General features: G+C 45.7%; 3 protein-coding genes across 3 annotated transcripts in view; 1 reads left to right on the top strand and 2 right to left on the bottom strand.

Annotated features, from left to right (window-relative positions):
* Nucleotides 1-1,808, bottom strand: part of KIAA0753 (KIAA0753 ortholog) — a 34,451-nt gene extending 32,643 nt beyond the window's left edge. The window contains exons 1-2 of the mRNA XM_019511014.1: nucleotides 1,688-1,808; nucleotides 125-737 (exon numbers count right to left, since the gene is read on the bottom strand). Of these exons, the coding sequence (XP_019366559.1) occupies nucleotides 125-737; nucleotides 1,688-1,750 (676 nt within the window). The 5' untranslated portion in view covers nucleotides 1,751-1,808. The remainder of the gene's footprint in view (nucleotides 1-124; nucleotides 738-1,687) is intronic.
* A 433-nt stretch (nucleotides 1,809-2,241) lies between these two features.
* TXNDC17 (thioredoxin domain containing 17) lies at nucleotides 2,242-5,082 on the top strand. The gene is made up of 5 exons (XM_019511013.1): nucleotides 2,242-2,288; nucleotides 2,329-2,472; nucleotides 2,834-2,915; nucleotides 3,932-4,007; nucleotides 4,810-5,082. The coding sequence occupies exons 2-5, from the start codon at nucleotides 2,331-2,333 to the stop codon at nucleotides 4,876-4,878; spliced, it is 369 nt and encodes a 122-aa protein (XP_019366558.1). The 5' UTR covers nucleotides 2,242-2,288; nucleotides 2,329-2,330; the 3' UTR covers nucleotides 4,879-5,082.
* Nucleotides 5,083-5,594: 512 nt separating this feature from the next.
* On the bottom strand, nucleotides 5,595-12,964 carry MED31 (mediator complex subunit 31). Its single transcript, XM_019511012.1, has 4 exons — nucleotides 12,894-12,964; nucleotides 10,854-10,931; nucleotides 9,620-9,716; nucleotides 5,595-7,691 (listed from the first exon to the last, which is right to left on the bottom strand). Exons 1-4 carry the CDS (start codon nucleotides 12,901-12,903, stop codon nucleotides 7,499-7,501), a joined length of 378 nt encoding a protein of 125 aa, XP_019366557.1. The 5' UTR covers nucleotides 12,904-12,964; the 3' UTR covers nucleotides 5,595-7,498.
* Between the last annotated feature and the right edge of the window lie 344 nt (nucleotides 12,965-13,308).

Here is a 13,308-nt window from a genome sequence, read left to right as displayed (position 1 = left end):
AAAAAAAAAAAAAAAAAAAAAAAATTAAAAACCCAAACATTCCACAGATTCAAATCCCAACCCAAAGACAGAGGAAAAGCAAAACAAGCTACTGCAATTCTACTCAAAATAATGAATCTTTTACCCTTTTTAGCCAGTTCTTCAATTTTATGGATGCAACTTTTCAGTTCTCTTTGCAGCCTTCTGACTTCCTGTGTACTCTTATCTTCATTATTTTTGTGGTTTGACTTTGGCCCTGGCCCTGGATCATGGGTGGGCGGAGAATCTGGAAGAGCTGGCATTAACTTGTTCTGATTTGGTGTGTAGACGTACACTTTTGCCCCAGAATTTGTGATCTCTGTTTTGGATGGCTGACCAAGTTGCTGCTGCTGTCTTAAGCGTGTCCGAGACTTCAAAGCATGCCTCCCCTCGACCCTTTCAGATATGCCAAATGGACGCTGTTCAGGCTTCTGGAGCAGCAATGATTTACCCTCAGCATCTCCGAGCACATGCCGTTTCACTTGTTCTTCTAGGTGCCTTCGTTTTACATCCCTTTTGGCTAGCTGGATGGCCAATTTGAGTTTCTCTTCTGATACAACCGAAAATATGCTAGAGCTTGTAAAGCTGGGGCCATCTCCACCACCTAGATCTCTCTGATTATCAGGCTCCTTCACCTTTTCTATTATAATTGGACGAGGACTAGAGAATCTGACAGCCAAGTTCTCTGGAACTGCAGGAACATTCCTATTGAACTGGAGCTGTTCCAAAGATGAAACAAAAACATGAGGCAACATGATGCAGTTTATTGCACAGATGACGCAGATCTGATATGAAGTAACAAGGGCAAGGACAACTCCTTTCATGTTAGAATTTATTATATCATCACGGTACTTGTCCCGTGTCATTTTTGTTCAAAAAGCATTCCCCCTACTCCGAACAGCAGCAAGATTTTAAATTTATTTGAAATCAAATGCATGTTTTAGCACCTAGATACTTTCAAAAAAATCTCAGGAGGGACCGGCCTGCACCTTTTGGTGTGTAAATGTTTTTAGAAATCTGGCCCAAAGAGGCTGGGAAGTGGATAATGTCTCTACTTAGAATGTTATTAAAACAAAATAATATTGATTTTTTAAACTACGGAAATGAGGGGAAAGCTGCACGAAAGTAAGAAGAAATGGAAGATTCAGAAGTGGGACCAGGACCAAGCATTTAGGTGGCGCATCAAAATGGGAAGGACTAGCATTATTGGGCATTTACACACATACCTTTTCGTCCCACAACACACCGGAGGTCTGGCAGGTCGGAGCAGACTCGATGAATTGAGTCTGCTCCACGCGTGACCCGATGCGCACTGTGCTGCTTCGCACGCCGTCATACACGTGGCGAAACGCACGTCGCCAGGCAGAAAACAGCAGCAGCGCGCTGTTGAACTCAAACACCTCCGACGTGTTTTCATTCAAAAGCACGCTGCCTTTTGCTCCGGTTGCCACTTATACAATCATATGCGGCGCGGTGCCGGGCTCTTTTAAAAGTGCCCAGAGCTACGGTGCAAACATACGTACGCACGCCCTTTTGATCTGAAGATCGGGGCCCGTACGGAAGGAGTGAATATGATGTCATTAGACGATATGATGTCATTGGAAGCTGCCCCTGGGGCCTCTCAGGACAAGGGCGACGATGGCCGCATCGTGTCACGCCTCACGAATACCTGCGTCTTTGCTCTGTCCTTGTCGGGTCGCGCACAGGACGCGGCCGGTTGGCTTGGTCCCATCAGACGCTCGGGTCCCGAACGTCCACGGTCATTTGCCCTTCGCTTCGATAACGAGCGGACGAGGAGCGGGTGCCAGTTCTTGTCTTTAAACGCACATCATCTCTGTAACAGACAGGAAACGAAGCAGCTTTGAGAACGGCCCCTTTTACCTGGCTGGCGGGGACTCCCCCTTTGTTTGAGACATGAAAAAGAAGGATGCCGTTTCTCATTGAGAAGAGACTCAGCGGGTCTCAGCTCTTTTCCTACCAGCTGTAAACGTGGGTAACTCGCGCTGACCCCCTGCCCTCAGCCCCCATGGGCGTGCGGGGCGGGCAGGCCTTGCAGGGCTGCGGACAGGAAGTGGGGTTGCCATGGAGACACCCCGGGTTCCACTCACCCCCGAGAAACAGGGAGGGGGGGGGGACTGCGCGCTCCTGACCCCTCCGCGCTCCCGTAGGTGACGCAGCGCGCCGGAACGAGGCGCGTAGGCAGGGCAACCGCCACCGTAGGGGCTATCGGGAGCGGCAGCTACGGGTGCCGCGGGCGGCCAAATCCGGCGTGGGGTCCTGTCGGCCGCCGTAGGCGCGGGTAGTCGGGAACCATGGGCTGGGAAGAGAAGCCGGTGCGCGGCTACGCGGAGTTCGCGCGGACGGCGCAGCAGCACCACGGCCGGCCCATCTTCGTGCTCTTCAGCGGCGACAAGGACGCCGCGGGCCACAGCTGGTGCCCGGACTGCGTCACGGGTGAGGCCCGCCCGGCTCTTGCAGGGAGCCCCCGGGGGACTCGCCCCCTGCGCCAGCAATAAGGCGGGAGGGGAGGGGATGCCGGGTCCTTGTACACGCAGCGTGGGCGGGGGTTGCCGTGATGTGCATCAGATCGCACCTGAGGGTTTAGAGGGGCCTTAGGTGACATGGAGAAGACCACCAGAACCGGGGGGACGGCGGGCGGGGTCCCCGCTCTGGTCACTGCCGGCAAAAGCGCATCTTCTGGGGAACGGTTTGGCTGGGGCGGGAGGCGGACAGACAGGCTCGCTGGCGATAGAAGTGATTTTATCTTAAGGTGCCGAGGTAGGATATTAATGCTCTCGATGATGATACTGTTTAGCTGAACCGGTGATACGGAGCGAACTGCACAACATGCCGGAAGGATCCATATTCATCTACTGTCAAGTGGGAGACAGAGCCTAGTAAGTAAGGGTGTTCACAACACGTGTTTCCTGCTAACTGCTTGTGCTGCTTTGTGCCAGATAACTAGGGAGTTAGGCCGGCAGTGCCATGATCCAAACCTGTTTGAACTGAGAGATTCTTCTCCCAAGTCCTGGGTTGGTATAGGCCTTGAGTTGACCATCTGCATCTTCGTCATGACAAACTGCAAAAAAACATTTCCTTTTATAATGTAGGATCGTACCTCTAAAGTAATGTAACGCAATCCAACTTGGAAAGTTACGCCTTCTTGGCTAAACACAGCCTTTTTTATCCTCTTAATAGAAGCACAGGCAGTCCTCGGACTTTCGACGCAATTGGTTCCTGAAAACCGTGTCATAAGTCAAAACAGCGTAACTTGGAACCAATTTTCCCATAAGAAACAACGTTATAAATGGGGGATTGGTTCCTGAACCAAGGCCCGATACCCTATTTTCACCAAAAATACCCCAGAATGTTGTACTCAATAAAGGATTGATGAGTAATATAGCTACATTAATGCGTTTATCTTGTAAATAGCAGTCATATTGATTTGGAAGGACTTCTCTGAAGTGACTTTGCTGGACGTTTTGAAGGGCTCTTGGCTGGAGTCTTCTCAGGAGTCTTGGCTGCAGGTTTTTCTGGAGTCTCGTCTGTTTTTTTAAAGAAAGTGTCCAAGGACGTTTGGACAGATGTTCTCCAGGGAGATGAGTGACGCAGCAAATTTGTTGACCGGCATGGTGTTGCGTCAGATCAAGCATTGTAAAGTCAAAACTGACGTCATAAAGTTGGAACAGCATGTCAATTTATAAACATTGTATAAGTCGAGGACTGCCTGTATGAGCTTTGGACTTCACGATAGTTTAAACCTGCAGAGGGTGCTCCACTGCAGTCTTCCTGGCTAGTTCTGCATGCTAGCAATATACAAATCAGCCATGTGCCAAGAAAACAGGAACTCCTTTTGTTTAAATGGCAGGTGGAAAGTTAGAAAACTTTAGCTAACTGTTCTTTTTCTAAACAGCTGGAAAGATCCTAACAACGAGTTCAGAAAGAATCTGAAATTAACTGGAGTACCTACACTACTTAAATATGGGACTGTAAGTACTTTCCCTTACATGGTTGAATTTATGCCATGTTTAAATGAGTTCAAACTGACGAGATCTAACAGGTTTCTATGTGTTCTGCACACAACACTTCTGGTGTTCTGTGGAGCTGTCTTTAACCTCCTCCCCTGTGGCTAATTCACTGTTTCACTGTCCGTCAGTACAGACTGTTCCTCTTTCTGCAGTTCTGCTTGTACTAGTGATCATGGAGAAACTACTAAAGCTCATAGGCAGTGTAGCTGAGCATCCACAATTGTGGCCAGATTTTCAGAAGCGTTTTGAATGCAGCTGAAGAATTAAGGTAGCTTTCCAATCTATAATATGCAGTTCAGTTCCTCCTCTTTAGACAAGATAAACCACTAGATTCTCTTGAAGTAGAACAAGGGATAACACAATTACTATTTCTGACCAAAGCTGATTAAAAGTGATCTCCAGAGCTAAAATGCCAGCACAGTAAACCAACAAGATCATTCTCCGACAAGTTGAACTTTAATTCTAAATTGTGCAAATCTGAGGGAAAGGCATCTTGAACATTTGTACTTTGTAAACCAGCATATTTAAAAACAGACTAGCAGGGAAACTGGTGAATAGAAAAGCTGAAGGTATTTTAACTTTGTAAGGAAAGGATCTCTGCATGCCCTGTATAGTTTAGACAAAGTGGAAGGAAACCCAGCTTATGGAATGCTACAGTAGTCTTCATGCGTAGCTAGTAAATACCTCTTTTGTGCAAGGAACTTGTTCAAAATGTTTTTAATTTACCTTTCCTGGAAAGATAAATTTGAATTCTCTTTTGCAGCCTCAGAAGCTGGTAGAAGAGGAATGTTTTAAGGCAGACCTTGTTCGCATGTTGTTTACTGAAGATTAAGTCTGGACTCTTCAGTAGTCAATCATTTATCTAGAAACTGGATGTTTGTATCTTCTGACTGTAGTTAGATTTTACAGAGTCAATTTCATCTGCTGGCCAAAACACATATCATGAAATTCTGGGTGCAGATCATGTGAGGGGAATGTGAAACACTAAGGAACTGTAATCTATGCTTTTGCTGAATTAAACTCATTTGCAACAACCTGTGTATCAATTTCTTTGGAAAAAGTAATTTTAATTATATGGCTTGGTGTATATATATAAGATGTGTCTGAGAAATATGCAGAAAACACTTAACCCCATATGGTTTCACTTCCCAAATGGTGAATGTACAAAATTAACTATTTTTCCTCTGTTCAGTGTAATGACATGCAAATAGCTTTTAACCAAGGAGTTAATCAGCCTAGTTAATAAGACTCCTGACCATAGTCAGATACTAGCTGTTTTGGAGTAAAAGTCAAACTGTAGCTCATTCTTTTACAAGAACAGTTACATTAAGCAGTAATATACACAAATGCAGTAACTCTACAAACTTGCTTATGGATTCGGTACTTAATTGTATTCCTTTCCTTTAGTAACTGTAACTTAATTTTTTAAGTCAGAATGCCCAAGGCGAGAGCAGCTTACTCTGCAGAAACACTGCATAGCTCCTCTAGAATTCATTCCATGGTACTAAGAATGATACTACCCTGCATCATGAAAACATACTATAGTTGTACACTCAAGATTAATTTATTGAAATATTCAGGGTTCCTAGATACAACTGGAGAGCACAATATAACTATTTGAAATTAAAAAACAAATAACCAGCAAGACTGTGAACCTGGACTGTTAATAAGCTTATGCCTGAATCATGATAGATAAAGGAAGTGACAGCTCACTCAAAGTCAACTGATGACTTTTTATCCCATCAGACTTTTTCTCTCTAGTGCTCTAGCCCAAGTTTTCTAGAATAGTGGTACTCAACTTAATAGCTGTGCAGTCCAGACAAATGACCTGGGGTTGGCCCACGAGCCAGATCCCACACGGGATTGACCTGTAGGTGTGACCAGCCCAACCCCATGTGCAGGGTGACATTAGCCAGCCTGTAGGGCTCCTCACAGGTCCAGAAGTTTGGCAGCAGAGCAGCAGCAAGTAATGCTGCCACTACTCTGCCCCCAAATTTCTGGACTGGTGAGGAGGAGTGCACAAACCGATGCAGATCTGTAGACTGGTGGTTGAGCACCACTATTCTAGAAACAACTGGATGCTTGTTTTACTAGTGCACAGAAAGCTGCTTACGTAAGACCAGCAATCTCATTCTACATACTGTGGTCACTAATATTTTGAAAGATTAAAAATAAAGTTATTCCATGATGCGGAATAATAAAGAATAGAAAACTAGAACATCAAGCCGCTCTTTGGTGCAAAAATCACTTCACAGAGCCACAGTGGTAGCCCTATACAACAGGAACATGCATTATAAGCACACTGAATCTGAAAATTCGTTCAGTTAATTGCTAATGTAAGAATGGGTTGTCATGATTTTGCTCTGGCTTTGTAAGAGTGTTACTGAGGACAGTCAGTCAGACACTGGAAAGTATCCACCCTGCATTTAACCTTGCCTTCAAAACGAAGCTCCATCAGTTCTGTACAGCACAAACACATTAGAAGTTTAGGCAAGACAAAATACTGTCACACCTTTTGCCATGAATCATCCTAGCTTCTATCACATCACAGAGAAATCTCTTAAGATTAAGACCAGTTTCTTCCCATTCTTGTCATCAAATATGCCTTCCATCAGGGTAAAAAGGATAAAAACCCTCACAGCTGCCTTCAGTAGTTGGGTTATTATGTACAATTATTTGTAATAATTGCCTGCCTCCTTTGGACCTACAAGAAGCTGAAAGGCTCCCAAACCAGTTTTATTAAAGATAAATGCTTCTCTACCTTCTGAAATACCAGCAACATACTTCAGAGAAGCAGCTACCTGAGAGCAGCCTTTATAAATTAGCTAGAATTCTGCCAACCCTTAGCAGTCTAAATTAATACATTAATTTTCCTGGAATAGAATTAGGGTTCTTTTGTAGCTGCACCACCTCTTTTCCACTGATAAATTTTACACTTAATATTTTCAGAAACCTCCCTTCCCCCCACAAATATTTTAGCTGTTGTAAATTTGGTTTCCTCTGCTAAAATGTTGGCAAAAAAAGCAGCACTAGACAAGGAATCGTTAACAAAAGTACAGCAGCAGTCATAGCCACAGCCTTGCTTCAAGATGGGCATGTGCACAATTAAGATTTTCTGTAACACATGCAATTACATGGCTTTGATACTCATGTGACAGGTGCTTAAATAACTGTATTGAATTTTCAAAACAGATCCATCAACAGAGATGTAAGTCTGCAGTTAATCTTAAGACTTTGTCCTTACTACAAAATACACATCAGCTACACCGCGCTGAAATGGATACAAGTTGCTCCCAGAAAAAGGTCACTTAATAACCAAAAAAAGATGTTTTCTATTCACATACACACATTAAGTTATGTACATCACTAAGACCAAACCTACAAAATTCAGTCTATTTTTCTTCAAACTAAACCGATGTGAAGTTCATGCTGCCACAGGTTATCCAGAATTTTCATTTGACTGAAGTGTTGTTCTGTTGTTGCTGCTCTGCTAGTGCCTGCTGAAGACGCATTCTTTTCCGTGAATAATGTTGCCAGTGAAGAATCTGTTGTTCATCAATAAATTTAGCACACTGGGCATTTACCAGTTCTTTACGAAAGTGTTCATACTGAAGCAGCTCTAACATGTGTAAACACTGAGGATACCTAGTTTAAAAACAAATGGTGTATTTTAATTCAAACTTTTACATGGTAGACCACTGCTAGATCTAATATGTCATTTTAATAACATAGTTGCAATGTATTATTTTACAATTTTAATATGTAGATCAATGGTTTTTGGCCTGTGGTCAGTAGACCCCTGGAGGTCCAAAGACTATGCGTAAGGGGTCTGCAAAAGATGACTACAATCAAAAGTGTGCAAATACCCAAACTTACAATTACATTTTTAGGGGTCCGCAAATAAAAAGGTTGTAAACCACCACCAACACAGACATTTACAAAATCTGAGGTGCTTCTGCTCATTAGAATTCAAGGTATTCATAATGATAGCATGAATTAAGATAACATGAATTATTTTACAGAAGAAATGTAGCGCCATCATCAAATACAGGGCTTCTAGGTTTATCTGTTTATTTACATTTCTTATAAACCACACCACACTAACCATATCAGTTATGCTGCCAATACTTTCATCCTCCAGATTGAGAAACAAGAAGTCCAATCAAACCTTTATACCAATACAATTTTCACTTTGGGCATTACACTTGTATGGGTAGACAGTTTTCCTGTAAGCTGCTATGTATCAACTCTATGGCCCAGCACACACAAACAGGGATGTGCCCACAAATAGTTTGTGCCACAGTGCATGCCCCTACCCGTATGCTTTGCAGCAGGCCACATTATCCCGCTGTTCCATGTGCTGCATGGGAGGGCTGGCTGGGGTACAGAGTGCCTCAGCAGGGGCTAGCCATCCCCTGTGCTGAGGCATCCTGTGCCCCAACCAGCCAGGGAGCAAGGATGGGGGAGCAGGCAGCCCAAGGCTCCCCAATTTGCATGCACTGTGGAGTACCCGCACTGAGGCACCCTGCACCCCAGCCAGCCACTCCCCACCTGGCTGGGGCACAGCGTGCCTTAAGGCAGGGGAGCAGGCAGAAGCTGGCTGGGACACAGTGTGCTTCAGCCTGGGGGATCCATGTGCCTCAGTGCGAGGGTGCCGCCCATGCTGAGGCATGTGGAGACAGAACCAGCAAGCTAAAGGCTGCCTGCTCCCCATCACGGCACAGTGTACCTCAGTGCAGAGGCTCCACATGCCTCTGTGCAGTGGAGCCCCCACACTGAGGCACGCGGAGACAGGACAGAAGCCAGCCCAGGACTGCCTGCTTCCCTGGGGAGTGGCTGGCTGGGACACAGAGTGCCTCAGCACAGGGGCTCCACAGTGGGCAGAAACAGGGGAGTAGGCAGCTTAGAGTGCTTGCCACTTTGGCACAGGTTGCACTGGTTTTTTCCAGGATTTTTTTTTTTTTTTGCTACTGGGAAATCCCAGTAGCAAAGTTTGCCCTGGCACTGGAAATTAATGTGCAACTCATGCAGTTTGTGGCGTTGCAAAGAGGCTTGCAGTGCCACAAACCACACATGCCTGCACATCTGGATCCAGCCAATAACTATTCAGTTTCTGAACTGTGTGCGTAAAAACAGAACTAGAAAGATCAGCTTTCACAAAATCTTAGAGAAAGTTGTTAAGGCTGTTATTCTTAGAGAAGGCTATTAAGAAGTATGCAAAAAATCTCATACTTTTTTTGGTGTTGCTTAATAACTCTGCAAATGTGTTTTTTGAGACTGTCTCATGCTTTACAGCACCAAAATGTTCAAGAATAATATTAGCTATCAGCAAATGCTAAGGCAGTTCATACAAGATACCAAAGTAAGGGCAGGACTACTGGGAGACAAGTCCTACCCATTTGTCCAGAAAATTATATATACAAGCTGTTCTGATGCCTGGATTACAGGAGAAACAAAACATGAATTAAAACTACACATGAAAATCAAATATCAGTGTACTGTTATATAGCGCACATTGTAAGGTATCTATCACATTATTACATGGCATAACGCAAAATAATATAAACACTTACTTAAGGTATTTGGCATATTCAGGCTCCTTCCAGTAAAGTAAATATTTAAGATAATTTACAAAAGCTTTATCTTTGAAGTATCCTCTCTGTGCAAGAACTGAAACAAGAAACAAATAAAAATGTAGCAACGCTACATGTAAAAAGGAAATGGCCGCTAAAGTGTCACAAACAAATTTACATGCCACCCAGAAGAAGCATCTGTTGTTAAAAGAGTACTTCTATTTTTTTTTAAATCAACTCCTGTTACAAAAATCAGAATTGTAATGAAAAGCTCAACAGGTATTCCTTGTTTCTGGTAAGTTTATTCTGCATATGGCTAGCACTCCGGGCACAGGGAATTTAATACTTTCCCCTTTTGGTGCATGTCATTTACCTAGCAATAAAACCATGTGCAATGTTTTAAAAATAGGAAATACTGATTGTAAAATAATAAAATTCTGGCAAAGAGCTTCAGGGTGGGTATAGTATCTGCACCTGAATCTATTTTTAAATGATCAAAATTTCAAGTTGACACTATCCCCATGGATATATTTAAAATGTCTCCATGATATGTTTCCATGGCTTTTAGCAATTTACTTAGATATTCATATTGGCACCTATTGCCAAGGCACCTGGCATGCAATTCATAAATGAAAATAATTATTACACAAAATAGAACATTGCCTATTAATAGAAAACCCATTCCTACTTGGCCAAACAAAGGAATTTTACAAATTAAGCAAACTTCATATTATCACTAGGTTAAATAATTCAGCGCCCTTTTTTTGTATTGTTCCCCATCTCTCTATTATGCATTCCAGGAATAGGGAACACAAGTAACAACAGTAAAAGCCCTGTTATCCAGCACAAGTGGGGAATAGGGAGGTGCTGAGTATCTAAAAATTCTGGTTACCTGAGGCCAATGGTTTTTGGGCGGGGTGTCAGTAAGGGTGGCAGCAGCACAGTGTGGACATTTTGGCTGGATACAAAGCAGGGAGGAGGTAGCGGTGGCCACAGTGGCGGCAGCACAGGGTGGATGTTTTGACCGAATGCAAAGTGCTGGTAGCACTGGGTGGTGGCAGTAGCGGTGGCGGCCACCACATGCGAGCTTCCCTCCCCACCCCCGCACCGTGTCTGGCTGGCCGGCCGAAATTCCGGTTAATAGAGTATTCTGGTTAGTAAAATAATGGATAACTGGGCTTTTACTGTAATATTAAATTTTCAGGTACCCACAGTTGAAATTTCAACTACTTACAGTTGAGGTAATTTGGGTTTGCCAGACACTGGACAAATTCTAACTCCAGCTGGAAGCGAAGTCGATTTCCAGTATCATCTGAAACAGAGGAAGTAGATCAGAAAAAGGAAGCTCAATCTATGAAGACCATAACTAGGAAAAAGCTATTAAGGACCTGATGTCAGATTATGCTGCTCAACTATCTGAGACAGTAAGAAACAAGCAATGTATTCCCCAAAAAGATTCAGATTCATTTTGAAAAATGGCTCTTACCAGTTTTTAAAAGTTGTATGTCAAAAGAATTGCGTGTGGCCTTGAAATCGAAAGGGAAAAATTACTACTGAAGACACCACATTGCAGAACCAGGGGCTAATGAAAGCTGCACTTAGTTTTCGCTTTGAAACCCCCACTGCCACGTCCCTCTGCACGGAGATAAGACCTGAAATAACTTAGTTTTTGAAATGGGGTGCAGCACAATTCACAAAAGTTATGGAAGGGTACCTTGAGTCTAGAAAGGTTGAAAAGCACCAATTTAAAGACCTCAACCAATAGGGAACCCTTATGTTAACTATAGCAACAATTAATTAATAAAGGGTACACTTTACTACGAGTCTAATTTACCTAGCTTTGCCTGACAAAACTCTAGGTCTCTTTCTGCCGGACTGGCACAAACCACAATCATATCAGCTCTTAACCTTCTCCAAGATACACTAAACAAATTGAGTAGGGCTGCACCGATAAAGATTTTTTTGGCTGGTACCAATGGCCGATTATTACCCAGCCATATCGACCAATACCAACCCGATACTGACAGTAAGTCGGGGGGGGAGGGGGATATCAAGGTCCCCACAGTGAGGGAAGGAGTGGGGCAGGTGCAGGCGCTGCCCAGCCAGGACAGTGAATGCAACCTTAGGATTGGGGTGGAGCCACAGATGGCTCAACTGGGGGGGAGTGGGGGGGCATGTGGTCCCCTCGATTTGTGTGTGGGGTGAGGGCAGGCTCCGGGCCAGGGGCTGTACCAGCCTCTTTGGGGGAGCAAGGAGGGGCACTGCACTTGGGGTGGGGTGGGCAGTGGCAGCACTGGGAGGGGTGGGCTACAGCCACCCCAAAATCCACAATAGCTACCACATAGCCACCCCCTCCCCAGTACCACTGATGCCCACCCCGCAGCCCCGTCATGAGTCAGAAAACCAAGGGTAGCCTTGAACATCCCAGACTAACCAAGGCATGTGCATGCACATCTATACACACAGAGCAAAGCAGACACACAGCACTGGCTTTTGGAAGCTGAGGCTCATTTCACAGCACCTGATGTGTGTGTATCTATCTGTATGTGGGGGCATGTGGGTGCATGCATATCTATCTGTATGTGGGAGAGGGTGTATGTGTATCTATCTGTATGTAGGGGGTGTCTGTATGTATGGGGGTGTATCTACCTGTACGTGGGGGGGTCTGCATATAGCAGGGTATCTGTCTGTAGGTGTGTATGTGCGTGCGCATGTATCTATCTGTATGGGGAGGTGTGCGTGTGTATCTGTATGTGGGGGGGTGTGGGGTGGGAAGCAGGGGGTGTATCTATCTGTATGTGGGGTGGGGTGTAGGTGTTTCTGTATGGGGGGTGTATCTATCTGTACGTGTGGGGGGGGTGTATCCATCTTTATGTAGGGGTTGTGTGCATGTGTATATATCTGTACATGGGGGGTGTATCTGCATACGAGGCGTACACCTATATTTGGGGATGCGCACGCCTGCGCGTAGCTATAAATAGGGGTGCACAGGCCCTGTGCATCCATATAAGGGTGCATGCCTGTGCGCACACTCACACACCGCCCCACCCACCCCCGCAGCACAAGCCGTTGCAGGCCGAGGTCCCCCTGGATCCACTTCTCCCCGCGAGGGCCGAGCCCCACCGCCCCACTCCCCGGGGACCCTCCAGGGCTCCCGCCGCAGCAGCGTAAAAGCAAGGCGGAGGCCCCCGCTCCCGCCGCCAGGTAGGGTCCTGCGGCAGCCGCCGCCGGCGGAATTGGGGTTGGGATGCGAGCGGCGGGGCCCGAGCCTCACCTGTCTCCATGGCGACCCCGGCGGATCAGGCCCCGCGGACCCAAGATGGCGTCGCCCCGCCCCAGCCGGAAGCCACCCGCCGGCCCGCCCGCGGTGCATGGTGGGAACCGCGCTGGCGCAGACGCGGCCCCGCGCGGTTGCCCGGGTAACAGAGCCCTGCTCCGCCCCTAAGAGCCCGCCGCCGGGTTCGCCCGGCCCGTGACGTCACCCGCGCTCTGTTATGACGTTTCTCTTATCCCTAAATGAATCCTTCCCAATGGCAATGACAAAGGGTCTCCTGGTTATGTTTCGTCACAGCGCTCCTGGTGGGAGTGGTGCGGGCTTTGCAAGCCAACGCGGTTTTTAAAACTTCCAAGACAGCAATCCTTTGTAAAAGCTGTTTGTCATTTTGAAGAGTTTCCAGTCCCTAGAGAAA

The sequence above is a fragment of the Gavialis gangeticus genome, unplaced genomic scaffold, assembly GCF_001723915.1.
Source record: "Gavialis gangeticus isolate Ggan-Ray unplaced genomic scaffold, GavGan_comp1, whole genome shotgun sequence".
Taxonomy (NCBI): domain Eukaryota; kingdom Metazoa; phylum Chordata; order Crocodylia; family Gavialidae; genus Gavialis; species Gavialis gangeticus.
The sequence above is the reverse complement of the archived record's forward strand: the minus strand, read 5'-3'. Positions and strand labels throughout refer to the sequence as shown.

Excerpts from the sequence above, each read along its gene's own strand:
- TXNDC17 (XM_019511013.1), top strand. The coding sequence starts at position 2,331 with ATGGGCTGGGAAGAGAAGCCGGTGCGCGGCTACGCGGAGTTCGCGCGG. Across the intron at positions 2,916-3,931 it reads CAAGTGGGAGACAGAGCCTA|CTGGAAAGATCCTAACAACG; the intron begins GTAAGTAAGGGT and ends TTTTCTAAACAG. Across the intron at positions 4,008-4,809 it reads CACTACTTAAATATGGGACT|CCTCAGAAGCTGGTAGAAGA; the intron begins GTAAGTACTTTC and ends TCTCTTTTGCAG.
- MED31 (XM_019511012.1), bottom strand. Across the intron at positions 9,717-10,853 it reads AAACCCAAATTACCTCAACT|TTCTTGCACAGAGAGGATAC; the intron begins GTAAGTAGTTGA and ends TTCTTGTTTCAG. Across the intron at positions 7,692-9,619 it reads GAATATGCCAAATACCTTAA|GTATCCTCAGTGTTTACACA; the intron begins GTAAGTGTTTAT and ends TTTTTAAACTAG.